Here is a 22,619-nt window from a genome sequence, read left to right on the forward strand (position 1 = left end):
TTGTTGTCTGTGTGCCTTAGTATGGTTTCCAGGAGGATCTGCTTCATGACCTTGCTGGGCACCAAGGTGAGACTGACTGGTCTGTAGTTCCCTGGGTCGTCCTTGTTTCCCTTTTGAATGTGGCAGTTGTATTTCCCCTTTTCCAGTCAGCAGGAGTTTCACCAGACTGCCATGACTTCTAAAATATGATGGATAATGATTTGACATCTACATTCCCCAGTTCCCCTGAGATGCATGGATGCATCTTGTCAGGTCCCATGGTCTTGAGCAGCTTCAGGTTCCTTAGATGATCTTGAACCTGATCTTCTACAGCAGACAGTTCTTCATTCTCCCAGTCCCAGCCCTTGCCTTCTGTGATTTGGGCAGTGTGGCTGGAGCTCTTTGTGTGTTTTTTCTGTCCCTTTTAAAGTGCTTCCTTAAAGGTTAGTCCAGAGAGTCCTTCAGACTCTTTCTGCACTTGTTCTAGGTTTTGTTATGCTTCTGGGCTTCCTTGGTTATTCTCTGCATAACAAAGGAATGTTATGACTGTGCACCTATGTACCTTGTGGTATGAACGAGGCTGTACCACTGAAATGACAGTTGTTTGTTGTGAAGATCTTTTCTGTTGAGTTACAGAAAATTTTATCAATACCTGACTTTCAAACTTTGATTTGTTTCTCTAATTAGGCATTTGAAAACAACCTTTTCCGGGCGCCTATCTATCTACATAAGATGCCTGAAACAGATTTCCTGATTATCCGGACACGACAAGGCTATTATATTCGAGAATTAGTGGATATTTTTGTAGTTGGTCAGGAGTGCCCACTTTATGAAGTACCTGGTCCCAACTCTAAACGAGCTAACACCCACATCAGAGATTTTCTGCAGGTATGTGAAAAGAGGCAGTTTGGAGATCTGAGGGGTCTTTGGAGAAAGCCCATGACATAGGCATGGGTTTAATGTTGACAGCTTTGCCCTGAGATGTTCATTGCCCTGCTGTGGTTCCCTTTCTTTTTGTTGCTGTGAGGTGAGAGCATGATAGGAATTGGAGGTTAACCATACAGATAATTTTGATTGTCATACAAGCAATGATATATAGCATGCTTCCTCTGTTTATTTGCATCCTATCTGATAAGTATATGGTAGAGGCTATGTTACACTATTATATAAAGTCTAGGAAACTGAAGAAATTAGAATGAACTTTGAAGAGGTTATGCTAGATAAAACGACAGTTACTTGGATTTTACTAAGAGGCAATAAGGGATTTTTTTGCTTTTTTTTTCTCTTTTTCCACATTAGAGTTGCTTCATAGGTTTTTGTCGATTTCCTAGATTGTGAGGTAGATAAGCTTTGGCACTGTCAGTGACCATTCAAATAAATATCCACAAATTTAGATTTTTGAAAATACTCAAGTAAGTTATTGTCAGCTTAATTCAGAATTATAACTCAAGAGGTACTTGCAGAGTGGCAAAATCCCTGCTGTACTCAGAGTTAAAGTTTCTGTACCAAAGCATGAATATTTCTAATGTGGTAACAGAGAATTTCAAAACAACTTTTTTTTCCTCATCTGATACTCACAAATAGCTGAACCTGAAGTAGATATGTGGCTTGGAAAACTGCAGTAAGTAAATTCACAAGAAAAAAGGGATCTCAAGTAGGAAGTCTGAAGTAGTCATTATAAACAGCATTGTCTGTGTTGTCTGCCAGTTTGTTGCATTCTTTCTTCAGACATCACAAACGAGTCTTGTTTTGTAGGTGTTTATTTATCGCCTCTTCTGGAAAAGCAGAGACCGTCCTCGGAGAATTCGCATGGAAGATATCAAGAAGGCCTTTCCCTCACACTCTGAGAGCAGCATCCGAAAGCGGCTAAAGCTTTGTGCTGATTTCAAGCGCACAGGTAAAGATCTCATGTGGTGGTCAGCCATTCTTTGCTGCTTTTGGAGTTTCTTGTCCCTGCTCGTTGCAGGGGGTTTGGACTAGATGACTTCTGGAGTCTCTTCCAACCCAAACCATTCTGTGATTCTGTGAAAACCTTCTTCTGATAAACAATTTCTGAAAACATGTATTTGAAGAATTTAAGTAATCTGATAGTGTTTTGTTTTTGTTTTTCTTGTTCCCATTTTTATAAATGTGTACTTCTTTTTGGCACAGGTGTGCTTGATGGTGAAACATGACTACAGTCTAGAATTTTTTTTTCCCATTTGGGCAATGATTTACTCCTGAAGTAACAATGGACGACACCAACACATACACATTTCCTTCCCTCTGTGCATGGCTATGTTGTGTTTGCAAGCAAAAAATGCCACTAGAAGCTTTTCCTGTCTTCTCGGATCTAACAGTGCTCTAAGAGCCCGAGTTCTAACTTTTCTTCCAATACCTAAAGGGACCCTACAAGAAATCTGGGGAGGGACTTTTCACAAGGGACAGGAAAAAGGGGAATGGCTTTAACCTGCCAGAGGGGAGATTAAGATGAGCTCTTAGGCAGAAGTTCTTCCCTGTGAGGGTGCTGAGGTGCTGACAGGTGCCCAGAGAAGCTGTGGCTGCCCCATCCCTGGCAGTGCTCAAGGCCAGATTGGACACAGGGGCTTGGAGCACCCTGCTCTAGTGGAAGGTGGCCCTGCCTGTGGCAGGGGTTTAGAACTGGAAGAGCTTTCAGGTTCCTCCCAACTCAAGCCATTCTGTGATTGTATGAGCTTTTTGTATATGCATAATGATAAACAGGTGGTAATACAAAGCATGTTCACGGGGAAAAGTAGTTTGTGGAAGTGAAAGGTAGATTAAATGCTTTTGGAATGGAGTTTCTACACTGAATATGCATGAATATATGACATTTTGTTGATAAAATAGGGACAGAGAGGTATTGATTGTACAAATGCAGAACAAAAACATCTACCATTTTTAGTGGTCTGAGTGTCACGGATTTGTCACACTTGCTTCTCTTGCCAGGTTTGTAGCAGGATACCAGACCTTGAAATACAGTTAGAATTATGATGGCATCCAACATTTGTGGGAAACTACTTCATGTTTGATCTGTGCCTTTTTCAGGGATGGACTCAAATTGGTGGGTTTTAAAGCCAGATTTCAGATTGCCAACAGAAGAAGAGATCAGAGCAATGGTATCCCCAGAACAGTGCTGTGCTTATTACAGCATGATTGCAGCTGAGCAGCGACTGAAGGTAAATGCTCCATATAGGTTGTAAGAGAAGTTACTGCCAAGTAGTTCTGGAAGGCTGAGACCAGGTAACACCTTATGCCTAAAACTAATTTTGCTATAAAGTAGGGACATTAGGCCCCTGAGTACTGCACAGCTTGCTAGGTTTTCTGCTGTGTAAAAAGGAAGTTAAAGTCTTAAACAGAGAGACATTCTTACCACTTACTATGTAGATACTGAATTAGCCATGCTAAAGGGTAGCAAAATGAAGATATGAGAAAGGGCTTATGGTCCTACATGGAGCTCTACAACAGAAAGTAACCAGTATGTGGCTGTGAAAGACAATGTTTTTTTTTGTTTGGGTTTTTTGTTTGTTTGTTTGTTTGTTTTTGATGGTGGGTGCAGTATTTAGTTATGTAGCTTTTCGAAGTTTGCACAGTATCATCTGTGATACTGTGGGTTGCAGTGGATCCTCTGAACAACTGTCAGTGGAATTGTGTTTGTTCAGCATGACAGGCCTCCACAGGAGATTCATAATATACCTCAGTTCTCTCTCTAGTAACCTAAGACCTTTGGTTTGCATTTTTTTCCTAATATTTCTCTTCAGGATGCAGGTTATGGGGAGAAATCCTTCTTTGCACCAGAAGAGGAGAATGAAGAAGATTTCCAAATGAAGATTGATGATGAGGTACTGTCAGAGTGATGCATGAGCATGCATGTCAATATATAAATCTACATGGCAGGAAAGAAATGAGGCCTTTAAAGGACATACTTGAAGTTGGACTTAGTATATCAAATATTCTTGTGACTTTTTTGAGAAATTTGCTGCCAAGCTTATACCCGTGTTTGGGAATCTTTCTTGCCAGGTCCTTTCAGGACTAGGCTTTTTGCCTTAAATGCCTTTTGTGAGGTATCTAGCACTTGCTTGTTCATAGAGGTTTTATCAGGGCAGCCAAAGAATCAGGAAGTGGAACTTACCCTCATTATGTCAGTTGAATAGTTCTCAGTATGATTGGAAGAATCCAAAATAAAAAGCTTGGAATTCATGGATGGTAGTAGAATTGTGAGGACGTGTTTCTTGCTGGCAGGTGCGCACAGCTCCATGGAACACTACACGAGCCTTCATTGCTGCTATGAAGGGCAAGTGCCTACTTGAAGTGACTGGTGTAGCAGATCCTACTGGTTGTGGTGAAGGATTCTCTTATGTGAAGATTCCAAACAAGCCAACTCAGCAAAAGGTATAGCCCCAAGGTTGGGTTGGACATGAAGCAGTAACTGGAAAGTCATGTGGGAGAAATGGAGTAAATACGGGGCGCCAGGAACAGAAAATATCATATGAACCTAGGAAAGACTTAATTGATGACATTAATAGGCTGCATCTTTCCCTGAACAGGATGATAAAGAGCCTCAGCCAGTGAAAAAGACAGTGACTGGGACAGATGCTGATCTGCGCCGACTTTCTCTCAAAAATGCCAAACAGCTTTTGCGTAAATTTGGAGTGCCTGAAGAGGAGGTAAGCATGGACCTGGAGCAGGTTACAGAGTTCTCTTCACTAGCAGATTCAGCAGCTGGTAGTGGAAAGGATGTGTCCGTTTCTGCTCTGACATTGGGTGGAAAGGGGTTGAAATCCACAGTCAGCTCCTTCAGTTGTCTCTAAGGTCATTTCTAGTGTGTCTTCCTCTTTGCAGATAAAGAAGCTGTCCCGGTGGGAAGTGATTGATGTGGTACGCACAATGTCTACAGAGCAGGCTCGTTCAGGGGAAGGTCCTATGAGCAAATTTGCACGGGGTTCTCGGTTTTCTGTAGCAGAACATCAGGAGAGGTACAAAGAAGAGTGTCAGCGCATCTTTGATTTACAAAATAAGTAAGTACTTATCTAATGTTTACAGCCTTGAACCCCACCCTGTCCCCATCTTGAAAGTCCAGCACTGTGTATGCCTGGGGCTTACTGATATGTAGTGGTATAGATGTTCATTTGGCTGGTTGGGCCCACAAAATACAGCACTGAGAAAGAGGACTTTGGCTGTTAATAGCAACTTACGGGTTAGCCCCCTTATTTTCTTTCTCTCTGTGTGCCCACCTGCCTGCCCTTCTGCCTGTCCTGCCTGCCCTTTCTGTCTTTTTTTTGTTCATTTGTTTTGTTAACAGCAGTTTACCATCTCTCTCTTGAAGAGCAACTACCAATTCTATGTCCTATTATTTAGAACTGCCAAAAGAATTAATGCATTATTTGTTAGGCCAAAACCTGCTAGTGGGGAGGGTATACAGTACTGTTGATGATGAAGAGAACAACTTGTTGGAGAAGGAGCAATTTGGCTAGGAACAATTGATCTTTTGGACATGAGGATTACAGGAGGACTGAGAAGGGAATATGTTATGCCTATTCTTGTAGTGACTTGCAACATTAATTTTCAAACCTTTGTGTCCTATTTATCGTTGATTTTCTGGGAAGGTAACAGGCTGATTATTCTGGGGGTTGGGGGAGAGATGTGGAGGGGCAACAGTAACTGACTTTCAAGGTGCCTCCTCTTTCAGGGTTTTGGAATCCACTGAGATCCTGTCAACAGACACAGACAGCAGCTCAGCTGAAGACAGTGACTTTGAAGAAATGGGAAAGAACATTGAGAATATGTTACAGAACAAGAAAACTAGTTCTCAGCTCTCTCGGGAAAGAGAAGAGCAGGAACGAAAGGAATTGCAAAGGATGCTTCTGGGAGAAGACAGTGGTAATGACAAAGAGAGGGGCAGAAAGGACAGAAGAGACAAAAAGGGGCTGTGTAAGTAACTTTGGCCACCAGAATGTGCCTGGGAAGGTATGCAGAACTTTGTGTCAGGTTGCAAAGTGTGCTGATCTGGCCTGTCAGGGGAGAATGTGGATTTCTTACAGGGAGAATGTACAGACATGCTTACCTGGTGCTTCTTCTCCTGAGAAGTCACTGGCTGAAAATGCATTTAAAGTGTTTCTTTGCCCCATAGCTTTGCTTATTTTGAACTATAAACTTAATCTGGTATTTAGATATTCACTGCTGCTTGCTGCTTGAGTTTCCTTTTTTGTTTTTTTTTGGGGGGGGGGTAGTGGGAGGGTGAAGTGGTATTTTTGAATGGTGATATTCTCAAGATGTATTCACAAACAGTTCCTGCAGTCAGCTCATGGTACTCCAGTTGGATCTTGTTTGTAAACACAGCTATGTGTGTGAAACAGGTAGGCACAATATGTAGGTTGATAGTGACTGTTGCACTCTGTTCTGTAGCAGCGTATTTGGGAGGCAATTGGGCAACTGGAGATGTCTCTCTTTTAAGTGCATTTGGGAGAACTTGACATGTACCTAAACTAGCAGGTAGAAATATCTGACCTGTGAATGAACTTCTGTCTGTATGATGGAGCTCATGACCACTCTTTCTTGCTGCATGTGTGTAAGCAAAGTTGAACTCTGCTGTGTCTGGGTCAGCATTATTGTTGCTGTTGTAAACCCAGATCAGGAATAAATCACTAATTAAATAATTACTGTAATAATTTAGTAAGGGATATGTGGAAGACTTGCTGATGATTATTGCCTTATGAAATTCTATCTTATTTTGAAGAAAATCTCTGTGGTCACATGAGACAAGGCTATTAACTCACTGGTTGTAACATGGTGGAGAACTGGGTAACTGTTGACCTTCAGTTTCTGCCAGATCTCCACACTTATGGTGAAACCCAATGTGACTATAAGCAATCTGCAGGGCCTTAATTGCAGTTGCCTTATAGGTTGTGCTTAGGCACCTGCAGGTCCTTGTTGACAAGTTGTTCCTTCTGTCTTTATAATCCATGTGGATAATTCAGTAGTTAACTTTGTTTCAGATTAATATATGTTACTATAAGAGAATATGAACAAGCAAGGGAAAGACTTCTATTGCTTAGGTTTTCCTGAAGTGTGTCTTGGAAGCTTATAAGCCAAAACTGTCTGCTGATTTAAACAATGATGCTTCTACAGTGTGAAAGAAATTAAAAGTAAATTAAAAACTTTCTTGTAGCATCAGCTTCAGGAGCCTCAGCAAACTCTCACAAAGATGACGACACTGCCTCTGTAACCAGCCTTAATTCCTCTGCCACTGGCCGTCGCCTCAAAATCTATCGTACGTTTAGAGACGAGGATGGGAAAGAGTATGTGAGGTGTGAGACAGTTCGGAAGCCTGCAGTTATTGATGCCTACTGCCGAATACGGACTACAAAGGATGAAGAGTTTATGTAAGACCTATGTATTTTTTTTCTTTTTTTTTTTTCTTTCCAGTTTTGCCTGTAGACTACTTCATTTTATTGGCAGTATGAAGAAATGTAGACTTTAGTGTAAAAGCCCGGCACTTCTGTAATTGTGTAGAGAAATAAATTTAATGGCTGTCCATTTGGAGGGCAGTATGAATTTTGTGCAGTGATTAATGTGACAGAATAGCATCTGGTAAATCATCAACTCAAACGAAAAACCTTGTGTGTTGTGTTTTGGTGTCATCCCCCCCAGACGGAAGTTTGCTCTGTTTGATGAACAGCACCGTGAGGAAATGCGTAAGGAGCGACGCAGGATCCAAGAACAATTACGGAGGTTAAAACGGAACCAAGAAAAAGAGAAACTTAAGGGCCCTCCAGAAAAGAAGCCCAAGAAAATGAAAGAGCGTCCAGACTTGAAAGTAAGCACATCCATTCATAAAGCATATTAACAGGTCTTGGGGATTGGCAACGTTTTCTGTTCTAGTGATGTACTAGAGGATTTTAATGATACTTTGCCTCTGAACTAGGAGCCTGATTCTGGTCTGTCATCTTTCTTATGCTTCTGCAGCTAAAATGCGGAGCATGTGGTGCAATTGGCCACATGAGGACGAATAAGTTCTGCCCTCTCTACTACCAAACAAATGCCCCACCTTCTAATCCTGTTGCAATGACAGAGGAGCAGGAGGAAGAGCTGGAAAAAACAGTAATTCATAATGATAATGAAGAACTCATCAAAGTAGAAGGAACAAAAATTGTCTTGGGAAAACAACTGATTGAGAGGTAAGGGAAGAAGCAGAGATACTGATGGATAGTAAGAAAAAACAATTTACAGCTTAGTGAAGAATACACGTTAGTGTATTAATCACAAGAAAAAGCGGCAGGGCTTTGCATAGACTATTACTGTAGTATTTTGATTGTGTATTTGGTATAATGGCTGATGGTGACAAATGGTCTCAATTGATAGAAGGGCTGGAGAAAGCAGTCTGTGTTTTTGTTTCGTCTAGTGCGGACGAAGTTCGCAGGAAATCACTGGTCCTGAAGTTTCCCAAACAGCAGCTTCCTCCAAAGAAGAAGCGGCGAGTAGGGACAACTGTTCACTGTGATTACTTGAATGTGAGTGAAGGTGTTTATGAGCTGATGGCAGCATCTCTATTTCTGTTTGTACCTGCTGGCCAGTTTCTTTACTACTCCTGTGCATCCTCTACATGGACCAATAAATTAATAAATTGCCTAGCATTTCTGTGGGTAAATAGTTTGCATCTTGGAACTGCCTTAACTTTTCTGTCTCTGATTTCTTCAGCGTCCGCATAAGTCTATCCACCGACGGCGAACAGATCCCATGGTGACGCTGTCATCCATATTAGAGGGCATCATCAATGACATAAGGGATCTTCCTAATGTAAGTTCAAGCTATGAGACCAAAAAGCTGTGTATTAAGCAATAGGGTTGAAGTAGATTATGTGTTGTAGACAGCAAAATTAGGGTAGGCTTTTCTCAGGTGAGTGTAGGCTACTCCTTTTCCCCCCTGTTCTGCACACAGTTAGTGTGCATTATTTCTACAGTTATTTCAGCTCAGAATCTTTTTGAGATGAAAATGTTCATATCAGAAAATACTGTTGAATATTTCTGTATTGAGATATATTCAAAGCCTGGGATGTGGGGTGTTTTTTTGTTTGTTTGTTGTTTTTTTGTTTGTTTGTTGTTTTTTTTCTGGAAAAGCAGAAAAAGATAAATGATGCTTGATGTAGCAACATGGAATACTTCTATATATGTGGCGCTATGCTTCTTTATGTCACCGTTTCTGACCAGAATTTTATCAGAAACATGCGAAATAAAAAGATAAAATTGAAGATTTGAGATTTTCAGGTTCAGTTTCTTGACTTTTGTGCCGCATAACAAAAAATAGCATTTGAAAATGTTTGTGAGAGTCTTCTTATAATGGTATTAAAGAATATATTGTAGAAGAAAGTGATAGCTGCCATGGGGCTGAGCTTATCGTATATTCCCTGGTGCATTTAAGGAGCTGATCGTGTAACGGGGATCATGTATGTGTTAGTACTTATTGAACTGAGGATAGTTAAATTTACATTAGCTGTGCTAGTATTGTGTGTAATGAACATTGATTCTTTTATTTTCATCCTCAGACATACCCCTTTCATACTCCTGTAAATCCAAAAGTTGTCAAAGATTATTATAAGATCATTACTCGGCCCATGGATTTACAGACCCTACGTGAAAATGTTCGTAAGCGCCAGTACCCATCCCGAGAAGAGTTCCGAGAACATCTGGAACTGATTGTTAAGAACAGTGCAACATACAATGGTAGGCTATTAACAAGGTAGGGAAACTGTTTCTGCTAATGCATGAGGTGTGAATCTTTTAGAAATAATGAAAGCAGTAGAAAAGCAGAATAAATTCACTGAGAGATGGCAACAATAAATGTTTTTACCAGATGTATTAGAAAGGCTAGATTAACATTAATGAGTAATTCATAAATAAGGAAGAAGTGGACTCTAGCATTTAACAATAACTAAACGATAACTGTGAATGCTGGAGAGGAACTTTTTACAAGAGCATTTAGTGATGGGACAAGGGAGGGATGGGAGAGAGGGGAGATGCAGATTAGAAGTTAGGCAGAAGTTCTTCCCTGTGAGGGTGCTGAGGTGCTGGCACAGGGTGCCCAGAGAAGCTGTGGCTGCCCCATCCTTGGCAGTGTTCAAGGCCAGGTTGGATTGGGCTTGGAGCAACCTGCTCTAGTGGAAGGTGTTCATGCTCATGGTAGGGGTTTGGAGCTGAATGATCTTTAAGGTCCCTTCCAACCCAGACCAGTCTGGAATTCTATGATTTTGTGTAGTAACTGAAGTTCAGTTACAGACTTGTGTGACTGAAGACACTGGTGCATGTATTCATAGAATCATAGAATGGTGGTAAGTCAAACTGCACTGAAGCAAAGCCCTGCGTATGCCCTTCATACAGGGTGAAGCTAAGCAGAGCACTGTTTTCAGTAAAATACATTATGACTGTCCTTCTTTTTTGCTTTCAGAGATGGATTGGTTCAGAGATACTTATGAACTGATTTTTTTAATATCACGCTCTAGTGAATAAGTGTTTCAATGCAAATAGGAATAATTCACACCTGTTGAAGCCACTCCCTTTGAGTTTACTGTAATGATTTTGTGTGTATTACTACTTGCAATATTTTTTTCCCATTTGGGAAAGTCAGAAAGCTAGTTTAAAGAAAACAAAGAGTAGATTCTGCAATAGAGCATGCATTTACTAAGGAAAAGTGCTGATTCATTGAGCAACTATAGGTCAGCTGTATTGTGACCACTCATAGGAAGGTATTTGTCCAGAAAGTATTTATTTGACAGATAAAAACCTTTCCCCGCTGTGTTGTCTCTCTGGGCTGTGTAGCATCCAGGGTAGCATTGACAGCACTAATTTTAGTGGTGGAGACCTCATAGCAGCCTTCCAGTATCTGAAGGGGGCCTATAGGGATGCTGGGGATGGACTCTTCATTAGGGACTGTAGTGATAGGACAAGGGGTAGTGGGTTAAAACTTAAACAGGTGAAGTTTAGATTGGATATAAGGAGGAAATTCTTTCCTGTTAGGGTGGTGAGGCACTGGAATGGGTTGCCCAGGGAGGTTGTGAATGCTTCATCCCTGGCAGTGTTCAAGGCCAGGTTGGATGAGGCCTTGGGTAATATGGTTTAGAGCGAGGTGTCCCTGCCCATGGCAGGGGGGTTGGAGCTTGATGATCTTGAGGTCCTTTCCAACCCTAACTATTCTATGATTCTATGATAATTTTGTCTTTACTGTCCTTTATTATTTTGTCAGCTAAATCCCTGTTTTATCCTAATAAATCAGATTTTTTTTCGTACTTCTCTTGCAAATATTTGTTTTCATGTGTGAGGAATCATGAAATAATTTAAAGCTCCAGTTTTCATGATTCCTTAATGTCCATCTTGCCTTCCTTAGCAGTTCTGCTTCAATGACTGATTTAGTGAAGAAAACAGAAATTTCATGGCTTATACTCTGAAGACTAGCTAAAGGTGGAGGGCTTAGAAGTCAGTCTTCCATGGGCACAGCTGCTTTCCTGTAGGGTTTCCAGACCTTAACAGAATGTGTACCAGAAGTGTGAATATTTGCTACAAAATACATATGAAATCCAATGCTATACTTTAGTAATTGTGCGTATTGAGAGCATACTTGCTAGAAATATAATCAGTGATGCTTTAGGAGTAAAGATTAAGTCATATTAAGTGACATAATTGCCTTTTTAATCAGGCTGGAGTGTCTCACTGTACTTTCTGTGTGTTTGCAGGGCCAAAGCACTCACTGACACAAATATCTCAGTCCATGCTGGACCTGTGTGATGAAAAGCTGAAAGAGGCAAGTCTTGTGAATGAATTGAGGTCAGAGTGGAGAGGGGAGGGATATTCAGACATGGTGGAGGATTTTGAGGGTGGAGGACTTGTGTAGGCAAACCAGAAGGCTTTAAGGAGAATAGTAGAATAATAAGGGAACTTCCCCCTACCCTAAGATGTATTTGATTTTTTACAAGTGTAAACAGTTCACATTAGAGTCTTTCTCAAAAAAACAGGTGCTCATTTATTACTCTAGTTACTTTATCTTGTATGTAGGCTTGTATCTAGGCTATTGACCCTCCTTACAAGTGTCTTCATGAAAAGGTGAATGGGAATCTCTTGGGACAGAGTACCTGACATTAAGTTACTAATTTAGGGTCAACCACTGATGTTCCTTACTTCTATTGCAGAAGGAAGATAAACTGGCTCGATTAGAAAAAGCAATTAATCCCCTCCTGGATGATGATGATCAAGTGGCCTTTTCCTTCATTTTGGATAACATTGTAACTCAAAAGATGATGGCAGTTCCAGATGTATGTAGCTTAAGTAGAATGTGTGTGTCATGTGTAAAATATGTTGATCATAGTCCTGTGGCTACATATTTACCTTGTCATTGAAAGAGTACTCTGCCAGGGAGCTGGCTCGTGATTTTCTGAAAGGCACAGGCACACCTGTACTCACCCCCTTCACTAGAGCAAAAGGCCAGTGAAGCCTGGGTTCCAGGTTTTTTTCCTTCTGTTCTCACTCCTGAATGGTTCTTGTGTCAATCTCCCATTAATATGAAATCACTGATTTTCATTAAGCATGGTAATTATAAAACATACTCTCCTGCTGCTTATAGCACTTGCCTTGGTAGCACTCTGCAAAGTTTTCAGATGCACACAAAATACAAGTTGATTTCTAATTGACCAGGTTTACCCAGTATTGTACAATTTGTTAGTACTAAAACAAACCAAAAGCCTTTAAGCTTATCAAAAACTGCAAATATCAAGACTTTGATGTCATTCTATAGTGTGCATTGTGTCTGGCTGGAGTAACGAACAAGAGTCTGCAGAGGTTAGACTGGCAGAAAGGGCTTAATGTCCGTCCTCTTTAATTTGTTGGTTCCATTCTCCGTCATCACCATGTGGTCATTTCTGATGTTTAGAAAGGATTTTGGAGTTTTTCTGTGCCGTCTCACCATGATGAACAGATAAATGGGTATATATAGCCCCCATTGTAAGATCAGACCTAGGTTTATGTTTGTTTATTGTACAAGCAGTGAGTGTTCTTGCTGGACACTAGTTTTGTGGTGGAGGAAACAGCGATGTAAAATAGAAAAGTTATTAGTATTTCATATTACATATTCCTACGGTCAAACAGGTTGCAACAGGCTTAGTTAAAAGTCCAACTGGTAGATCTTTTTAATGTGTCCCTCCTGAAGCTAAATGATAGGGTTCGAGACACCTTCTGATGAATACTTCCCATACATTTTGAGTGTTACTCAGTTCTGGAGACTAGCTTTGTGAAATTTGTAGCTCAAACTAAGAAATTCTGCACAGATGCTTTCTAAAGTGGGCTGTTTTCTTTCCTTCAGTCTTGGCCATTTCATCATCCAGTTAACAAAAAGTTTGTTCCTGATTACTACAAGGTGATTGTTAATCCAATGGATCTGGAGACTATCCGCAAGGTATGTATCTTGATCTGAGTAGCCTCTTGAGAGATACTGAGACTTGGTTACTTACTGGGTTCTGATCTCTTCCAGAATATCTCCAAACACAAATACCAGAGCAGAGAAACTTTCCTTGATGATGTTAACCTCATCCTTGCCAACAGCATTAAGTACAATGGTAGGTGGTGAAAACAAGGTTACAGCTTCCTTCTGTATTTAACAGAATACATCTGGGCACCTGTTCTATAGTTCTATAGTTAAAGCCTGTTAAAGCCTGAAGCTATGAATCCTGACCTTGATTGTAGCTTGCCTTTCCTGCAGAGAAAGTAGATGCTTAAGCAGTGATATTTTCAGTATCACATGGTGCTTTATTTGTCATCTTGTGCAAAATGGGGCAGTTAACCTTTGGGGAGGATTTTCTACTTGTTCAGTACACATCTCTGCTTCAGGGATTTGTTTCCTTGAGACTGCGACAGGGTTCAACTGTCCTATCTCCTAAATAATAATTTTAATGCTGCCAGAGACTGATTGCTCTTTGTCGGCCAAATGTGAACTCTACTTTATAGAATCTTAAAATCAACCAGGTTGGAAAAGACCTTTAAGCTCATTCTGTCCAACCATCCCTCTAGGACTGCAAAGGCCACCACTAACCCATGGCACTGAGGCCTTGTCTCCACGGTGTGTGAACACTTGCAGGGATGGTGACTCCAGTACTGCCCTGGGCAGCTTGTTCCAATGCCTGAGCACCCTTTGTGGAAGGAATTGTTCCTCATCTCCATCTAAACCTCTGTTGGTGCAACTGGAGGCCATTTCCTCTTGTCCCATCTCCTTGGGAGAAGAGACTGACCCCACCTCACTACAACCTTCCTTCAGGTAGTTGTAGGCAGCAATCAGGTCCCATCTGAGCCTCCTCTTCTCCAGACTGAACCCCCAGGTCCCTCAGCCCTTCCCCATCACACTTGTGCTCCAGGCCCTGCACCAGCTCCATTCCCTTCTCTGGCCCCGCTCCAGCCCCTCAATGTCTCTCTTGTAGTGAGGGGCCCAGAGCTGAGCGCAGGATTTGAGGTGCGGCCTCACCAGTGCCCAGCGCAGGGGCACAATCCCTGCCCTGGCCCTGCTGCCCCACTGGTGCTGATACAGGCCAGGATGCTGGGGGCTTCCTGGCTGCCTGGGCACAAGCTGCTCGTGTTCAGCTGCATCAATCGCACCCCCAGCTCCTTTCCCATGAGCAGTTTCCAGCCGCTCTTCCCCAGGCCTGGGGCATTGCAAGGGGTTGTTGTGGCCCAAGTGCAGGACCTGGCGCTTTGTCTTGTGGAACCTCATCCCATTGGCCACAGCCCCTTGGTCCAGTCTGCCCAGATCCTTGTACAGAGCCTGCTATCCTCCACCAGATCAACACTCCCACCCAACTTGGTGTTGTCCACAAATTTACTGAGGGTGCTCTCAATCCTCTCATACAGATCATCAATAAAAATATTAAACAACCAGGCCCTGAAGGACACCACTAGTGACTGGTCATCAGCTACATGTGACACCAAATACCACCACTTTCTGGGCTCTGCCATCCATCCAGTTTCCAACCCAGCAAAGAATCCATTTATCCAGGCCGTAAGCAGCCAGTTTCTCCAGGAGAACGCTGTGGGAGACAGAATCATAGAATCGTAGAATCATAGAATAGTTAGGGTTGGAAAGGACCTTAAGGTAGGAATCATAGAATAGTTATGGTTGGAAAGGACCTTAAGATCATCAAGTTCCAGCCCCCCTGCCATGGGCAGGGACACTTCACGCTAAACCATATCACCCAAGGCCTCGTCCAACCTGATTTTGAACATTGCCAGGGATGGAGCATTCACAACCTCTCTGGGCAACCCATTCCAGTGCCTCACCACCCTAACAGGAAAGAATTTCCTCCGTATATCCAATCTAAACTTCCCCTGTTTAAGTTTTAACCTGTTACCCCTTGTCCTGTCAACTACAGTAAAAACACTACAGTGTCAATGCTTTACTAGAGTTTGAATAGACAATGTCCACAGCCTTTCCCTTATCAACCCAGTGGGTCAGCTTTTTGTAGAACATCAAGCAGGACCTGCCCTTCATGAACCCATGCTGACACCCCTGTTTTCCTGCATGTGCTGTGTGATCTCACTCAACATCATCTGCTCGAAGACTCCCCAGCACTGAGGTCAGGCTGACAGGCCTATAGTTTCCGGGATTCTCTTTCCTGACCTTTTTGTAGAGAGGCATTACATTGGCCAGCCTCCAGTCATAGAATTATACAGTGATTTGTGTTGGAAGGGACCTTAAAGCTCATCCAGTTCCAACCCCCTGCCACAGGCAGGGACACCTTCCACTAGAGCAGCTTGCTCCAAGCCTCGTCCAACCTGGCCTTGAACACTGCCAGGGATGGGGCATTTACAACTCTCTGCATGTGGCAATCCATTTCATCCACCGAGTGGTCCATCCATCAAATTCATGTCTCTCCAGCTTAGAGACAAGGATGTTGTGTGAGACAATGTAAAACACTTTGCACAAGTCCAGGTAGTTGATGGAGACCTGCCCACTAGTCTGCTGATAAATGACAGTGAGTGGCTTAGCAAGTTTCTTTGCCAGTTCCTTCAGCACTCTTGGACTTGTGTATGTCTAGGTGGAGCAGGGGATCAGTAACCATTTCTTCCTGGATTATGGGGACTTTGGTCAGCTCTCCATCTCCGTCATCCAACTCAGGACTGAATACCCTGAGGATGGATGGTTTGACTATTTCTCTTTAGATCAGAGGTGTTGGGATTTAGGGACCTGTGTAGTGAAAGCTGTGTAACCAAAAGCAGTTCTGTTTCAGCAGCTAGAACTGAGCAAATGTGAGAATACGTAAAGACATTTGTTTCTTACTACAGGCCCAGACAGTCAGTACACAAAAACAGCACAGGAGATTGTAAACATCTGTTACCAGACTTTAGCTGAGGTATGTGGACTGCTCACTCTATTGCAAAATTTTTGTATGTCTGAATTTTTTATTCTGCAACTTCAGCAAGCTTCTTTCTTTTTAGTATGATGAGCACCTGACTCAACTTGAGAGAGACATCTCTACTGCTAAGGAAGCAGCACTAGAGGAGGCAGATCTGGAAAGTCTTGATCCTATGACCCCTGGTCCCTACACTCCACAGGCAAGTGACCATGCAAAGTTTTCACTTCCTTTTAGTTTCAGTCTCCTGCATTTGTGATCCAGAATTGCCTCTTTGTTTACTGTTCTTCATCCGTCTGCATTTTTCTTTTTACTGGAGTGTCTATTTGAATAGTGTGTTAGCAGCTATTTTTTAAGGATAAATATGAGAAGTGGTTATGATGCTTCAGAGGGTGAGATATCTAAGACAAAAAAGGAAATTTCCCAAACAACTTGCAAAACTGATCAAGGATGAGCTGTGTACAGTCAGGCACAACTGAGCATTGATTGGAAGCTCAAAGAATGTGCATGTGTAGCAGTTTGAAACCTTCGGAAGACAAGCAGTGGAAAGGTAAGGAGAATGTGAAGAAAAATCAATGCTGTAGTTCTGAGAAGAAGCCAAAGAGCTGTTTTGTGGGGGTATGATTTAAGAGGCTTATTGCAGTGAGCAAAGAAAGTGCTTAATATGGTCAGTGCAGTCTGACTTCTCTGCATTCTTTGGTGGGATTCTTTAGATTTCTTTATTTTGGTTCTAATGGAAATAATATTTTTTTTACTCTTTATTATTATATAGCAGACGGTTGTGTGTATTAGTTATTTTGTATGTATTCTAGACCAAGTTGGAAGCATTATTTTTATACTAGAGATTGTATGACAGACTGCTTTTTCAGCATTTACATTTTGACAAGATTTTATAAGCTACTTAGACTTCTTTATTTTTGTTGTCTTGACTCAGGTTGTTTTTAAAAACATTGGTAAAAACTTACATGAATGACAAGTTCATTCCTGAAAAATAAAATTGCCTTTGGAATTTGCTCAGTAAATATTGATTCAGGGAATGTCATCCTAGTGTCTGAGATATAGAATGAATCACAGAATCACCAGATGGTTTGCATTGGAAGGGACCTTAAAGCTCATCCAGTTCCAACCCCCTACCACAGGCAGGGACACCTGCCACTAGAGCAGGTTGGTCCAAGCGCCATCCAGCCTGGTCTTGAACACTACCAGGGACAGAGCATTTATCAGTTCTTTGGGCAACCTGTACCAGTTGCTCACCACCTGCACAGTAAGGAACTTGTGTTTTATATCTAAACTAAACTTCCACTGTTTTAGTTTAAACCCATCACCCCTTGTCCTGTTGCTACATTCCCTAATGAAGAGTCCCTCTCCAGCATCCTTGTAAGCCTCCTTCAGATAGCGGAAGGCTGCTATGAAGTCTCCACACAGCTTCTCTTCTTCAGGCTGGTTTCTGGGCTGCAAGTGCACTGAAGCTGGCTCATTTCAGTTTCTCAATGACCAGCACCCCCAAGTCATTCTCTGCAGGGGCTGCTCTGAATCTCTTCTTTGCTCAAACTGTAGCTGTGCCTGGGATTGCCCCAACCTAGGTGTAGGACACTTTGCATTGTTGAACTTCGTGGGGTTAGCATTGGTCACCTCACAATCGTGTCAAGGTCCCACTACAGCTAATCCCTTCCCTCCATCGTATCAGTCAAATCACACAGCTTGGTGTGTCTTCGGCAAACTTGATGAGGGTGCATCAGTCTCACTGTCCATTTCATTGACAAAGATTTTGAACAGGATCGGTCCCAACATTGACCCCTGAGGGACACCACTCATTACCCATCTCCAGTTGGATATTAAGCTGTTTACCACAACTCTCTGCGTGTGGCCATCCAGTCAATTCTTTATCCGTCAGGTTTCTATCCTTCAAATAGTAGAATGCAATTTCTGGGCAATATTTACACCATCCATCACTCCCCACAAAACAAACCCCAAAATGTAGCATCTTAGGATGTTAGAATGGGCTTGGTAGGAATAATGATTGAATTCAACGGGATGAGAATACTGAAACTGAGTGTCATGGAAAAAGACCTTCATGGCAATGGGAAGTGTCAGGCTGCAAGGAAGTCTTTGGAGATTAGCTGTTGAAACTATCTGTTGACACATTTCAAGGAAAATTTCATGGAATCAGGGATGATCGCAATACCTCAGAGAATGGGGGACAAAAATGTCACTCTCCTTTCTATCTGATGGTTTACTTCCCAAGACCAGTATTACCTGTTATGATTTTTTTCTAGGTTGGTTATCAGGAAGAAAAGAGGCCTGAGCAATGAACTGCTTATTAGTTGTCTATTCCTTCTCTGTGCTTGCTAAAGGAGAGACCTTCCTGAGCTCTCACTTGTCATCTGAAGGCCACTCTCTTCCGTCTGCTTCTTGGCTGGGGATACACTCTCATTTTCCACACTCCCAGACTTATCACAGATGGCAGGTCTGGTGATGGTTGCTTAGCTTTAGTTCCGTTTATTACAGTTGCAGTTGTGATGACTAGTACTTACCTCTGTGTGTCTTCAAGAGTTGGACTCCAGGCTATAAAAAGCAAATACAGCAAGTAGAGAGCTGTCTGTGATTACGTGTCTGTTTAAATTCTTAGGAAGCCTGTTTTACCTAATTTAAGCATTACTGCTGCTGCTTTTAACAATTTCAGGATTGTCATGCTATAAACACTGTGTATTATAAGGGTATTTTATCAAAGTCCTAATATGTAATTTCTCAGGAATTCTTCAGAGGTTGAAGGGCGTGCAAACACCAGACTGACTTAAAAGGAACACTTTATCCAAACCCCTCCTTCCCCCCCTTTTTTGTTTTGATTTGTTTTGTTTCATTACTTTAGGGACTCTTGAGACAGTGGTTTACACAGAACTGACTGAAAGTTGAATCTTTGCTATTTCATATGTGATAGACCTTTTCCAGTTCTGATAGCAGTATTTGTGATTGGAACACCATTTCCATTGTGGGAAGGGAAATTAAAACGGGCATGCTGAGTCAACCCAAAGGTTGATGTAATCAAGTATTCTGTCTCTGGCAGGGACCAGAAGTAAGCAGATGCAAACATACAGTAATTCCTCTTAGAGTGAAACCTCTTTGCTTCTGGCAATTGGCTCTTCAGGCACCTTAAACTGGTGTTGTGTCTGGGCCATTGTATTTACGAGCTGCAGAAAGGACTATTCTCTATAAATCTGTCTAATCTTTTTGGAGTCTGTTTAGGATTTTGGCCTCTCTAGGGTTGCACTGCATAGAAGCACTAACTTCTATTTTAAATCTGCTGTTTGGCAAACTTCAAGCCTGAGGTTATGAGCCATTTTATTTTACCATGTTTGTTCTTTAAGAATAAGTATCATATTTTGATTAAACAGTGTTTAATACAAACACTGTGCCAAGAAATGGATTTTTCATTTAGTCCTGAAATCCCAGTCTTACCTCTCAAGATACTGTTCTGTTCTCAGTTCAGTGCCTGAGAGTGTTATCTCGCCTGTTTCTACATATACTTTAGCCACCTGATTTGTATGATACCAACACTTCCCTCAGGGAAGGGACACCTCACACTAAACCATGTCACCCAAGCCTCTGTCCAACCTGGCCTTGAACACCACCAGGGATGGAGCATTCACAGCTTCCCTGGACAACCCATTCCAGTGCCTCACCACCCTAACAGGAAAGAATTTACTCCTTATATCCAATCTAAACTTCCCCTGTTTAAGTTTTAACCCGTTACCCCTTGTCCTGTCACTACAGTCCCTAATGAAGAGTCCCTCCCCAGCATCCTTATAGGCCCCCTTCAGATACTGGAAGGCTGATGTGAGGTCTCCATGCAGCCTTCTCCAGGCTGAACAGCCCCAGCTTTCTCAGCCTGTCTTCATACAGTAGGTGCTCCAGTCCCCTGATCATCCTCATGGCCCTCCTCTGGACTTGTTCCAACAGTTCCATGTCCTTTTTATGTTGAGGACACCAGAACTGTACACAATATTCTATGTGAGGTCTCCTGAGAGCAGAGTAGAGGGGCAGGATCACGTCCTTTGACCTGCTGGTCATGCTCCTTTTGTTGCAGCCCAGGATAGGGTTGCTTTCTGGGCTGTGAGCGCACACTGAAGCCGGCCCATGTTCATTTTCTCATCAACCAACACCCCCAAGTCCTTCTCCTCAGGGCTGCTCTGAATCTTCTCTGCACAACCTGTAGCTGTGCCTGGCATTGCTCCGACTCAAGTGTAGGACCTTGCACTTGTCATGGTTAAACTTCATGAGGTTGGCATCAGCCCTCCTTACAAGCATGTTGAGGTCCCTCTGGATGGCATTCCTTCCCTCCAGCATATCAACTGAATCACACAGCTTGGTGTCATTGGCAGACTTGCTGAGGGTGCTCTCAATCCCACTGTCCATGTCAGCGACAAAGATGTTGAACAAGGCCAGTCCCAACACCAGTCCTTGAGGGACACCACTCGTTATTGGTCTCCAGCTGGACATTGAGCCATTGACCACAACTCTTTGCATGCAGCCATCCAGCCAATATAAATATGTCCATCTAGTATTGGGTCTGTCTCTAGATTTGAGAATGTCTTCTAGATTTGCATGCCTTCAGCTTTCTATAGACTTTCAATTTATAGACTTTGGGACAGAATCTGCAGGTCCTCTTTACCTTGGACTCGTGGTGACTGAGGGAAGAACAGGGGAGAGGAGACCAGGAGAAGATTATTGAAACCGTTGTCTGCTTTTAAAATAATTTGTGAAAATAAGCACTTTTTAAGACCTGGTGGTATTTTCCAGAAGTAGCTTGGTAAAAAAAGAATTATGGTGCTGTAAGGCTGGAGATTCCCTTTTCAACTATGAGCATGTGAGGGTAAAAGTGTGTGGAGACTGTTTGCTCTCTGATGTTGAAATAAAGAGAGAAGCAATCCTTGCTCTGGGAGTGCTATACATATATTTTCGTCTTTACCCCGTTTACTCCCACACCCATCACTGTGGTCCCGATGTCAGTCTTTATGTCCACTAGTGCCTCCCTCAATGGTATTGCTGTTTGTGTTCCCCATTCAGATGCGCCAGGGGCGAGGTAGGCTGGGTGAGGAAGACTCCGACGTAGATATTGAAGGGTTTGATGAGGATGATGATGGGAAACCTAAGACTCCAGCCCCAGTGAGTATATTTACAGAAATCCCAGCCACATGATGACTTGCATGCTTATGGCAGAAGTCTTAATAGTATAAGGGCTGTCTTCTGTGTCTGCCACCCCGAAAGACAGCAGTATCGATAGCAATAGCTACACTTTTAAATGTAGTTTAAAAATATTAGTATTATGAAATGAATGAATACTTCATATTGAGTAGTGTAATAAATCATAGGCATGTCATGGAAATGGCAGCAGTAGTTTATATGCTGTTTGACCTTCACTATGCCTGTATGACCTAGGAAGTTGAAGATGCAGATGGTGACCTTGCTGATGAAGAAGGATCAGCACAGCAGCCCCAGGCCAGTGTCCTCTATGAAGATTTGCTCATGTCTGATGGAGAGGATGATGATGAGGGCAGTGATGAAGAGGGAGACAATCCTTTCTCATGTAGGTGTCCTTTTTTTATAAAAGGTTGAATAGGAACTGGTTGTTTGCAAACTCAGCTAATCTCATGCTTTCATCACAAAAACATGCATTAGAGAGATCAGAGCATACCTGGGATTACATAGGCCACATGCTCTAGCCATCATGAAGGAAGACAGACCAAAGAGCAAGATGAGAAAACTGGCTGACCATAAATGGAACTGAAAACAAAGAGGAGTAGGAGTGCTCTAAGTACAGACACAAAAGAAAGCAGACTTAAGACAAGATTTGGTCAACTGCATTTCATAAAATGAAACTGCACATGGTTCTGGAAAGACTGAGACTATGATTTGTTGTGCAGAGCCAAGAATGGGCAATTTAGTAAAAGCACAGCATTCAGTTTAGTAAGAGAGAGTGTGGTCAATGTATCAAGAACTGGAAGAGGTGTCTGGAGGTTCTTCAGATGATTTCCCTGTTTTACTAAAAAAATTTGCTATGCAGAAAAGTTCATAGTGGCAGTTAGTGGTGGTTTCTGAAAATTATTAGGGGCAACGATGGGGAAATTATTTGAAGTAGACAAGCAAATAAGGTCTTTTCGAGTAATGGTGGTTGTGAGATTGCTTTTGAATAACATCAGAATTGGGCACTCAGTAAGTGGTATCGCCTTACAGATAGCCTTTCTGCTACCTTGTGGAGACTACTTCATAC

The 22,619-nt window shown here is 42.2% G+C and overlaps 1 protein-coding gene across 10 annotated transcripts in view; it reads left to right on the forward strand.

The window, feature by feature from the left end:
• TAF1 (TATA-box binding protein associated factor 1) overlaps positions 1-22,619 on the forward strand; it is a 38,446-nt gene that overhangs the window by 13,952 nt on the left and 1,875 nt on the right. For 5 of the 10 annotated variants that reach the window (XM_061353327.1, XM_061353332.1, XM_061353329.1 and 2 more), the window contains 22 exons: positions 667-867; positions 1,735-1,876; positions 3,025-3,155; positions 3,738-3,818; positions 4,219-4,368; positions 4,524-4,643; positions 4,819-4,994; positions 5,666-5,907; positions 7,145-7,358; positions 7,627-7,792; positions 7,942-8,153; positions 8,378-8,486; positions 8,674-8,772; positions 9,518-9,695; positions 11,699-11,766; positions 12,152-12,274; positions 13,318-13,410; positions 13,486-13,570; positions 16,284-16,351; positions 16,437-16,553; positions 21,416-21,514; positions 21,788-21,935. In XM_061353327.1, the coding sequence (XP_061209311.1) occupies positions 667-867; positions 1,735-1,876; positions 3,025-3,155; positions 3,738-3,818; positions 4,219-4,368; positions 4,524-4,643; positions 4,819-4,994; positions 5,666-5,907; positions 7,145-7,358; positions 7,627-7,792; positions 7,942-8,153; positions 8,378-8,486; positions 8,674-8,772; positions 9,518-9,695; positions 11,699-11,766; positions 12,152-12,274; positions 13,318-13,410; positions 13,486-13,570; positions 16,284-16,351; positions 16,437-16,553; positions 21,416-21,514; positions 21,788-21,935 (3,022 nt within the window). Of the gene's footprint in view, positions 1-666; positions 868-1,734; positions 1,877-3,024; positions 3,156-3,737; positions 3,819-4,218; positions 4,369-4,523; positions 4,644-4,818; positions 4,995-5,665; positions 5,908-7,144; positions 7,359-7,626; positions 7,793-7,941; positions 8,154-8,377; positions 8,487-8,673; positions 8,773-9,517; positions 9,696-11,698; positions 11,767-12,151; positions 12,275-13,317; positions 13,411-13,485; positions 13,571-16,283; positions 16,352-16,436; positions 16,558-21,415; positions 21,515-21,787; positions 21,936-22,619 lie in introns of those variants that run through there. The other 5 variants (XM_061353328.1, XM_061353330.1, XM_061353334.1 and 2 more) reach the window with 3 other exon arrangements.

Source organism: Neopsephotus bourkii, unplaced genomic scaffold (assembly GCF_033783945.1).
Source record: "Neopsephotus bourkii isolate Nb327-2 ecotype Australia unplaced genomic scaffold, CSIRO-AGI_Nbou_v1 NB_668, whole genome shotgun sequence".
Classification (NCBI taxonomy): Eukaryota; Metazoa; Chordata; class Aves; order Psittaciformes; family Psittacidae; genus Neopsephotus; species Neopsephotus bourkii.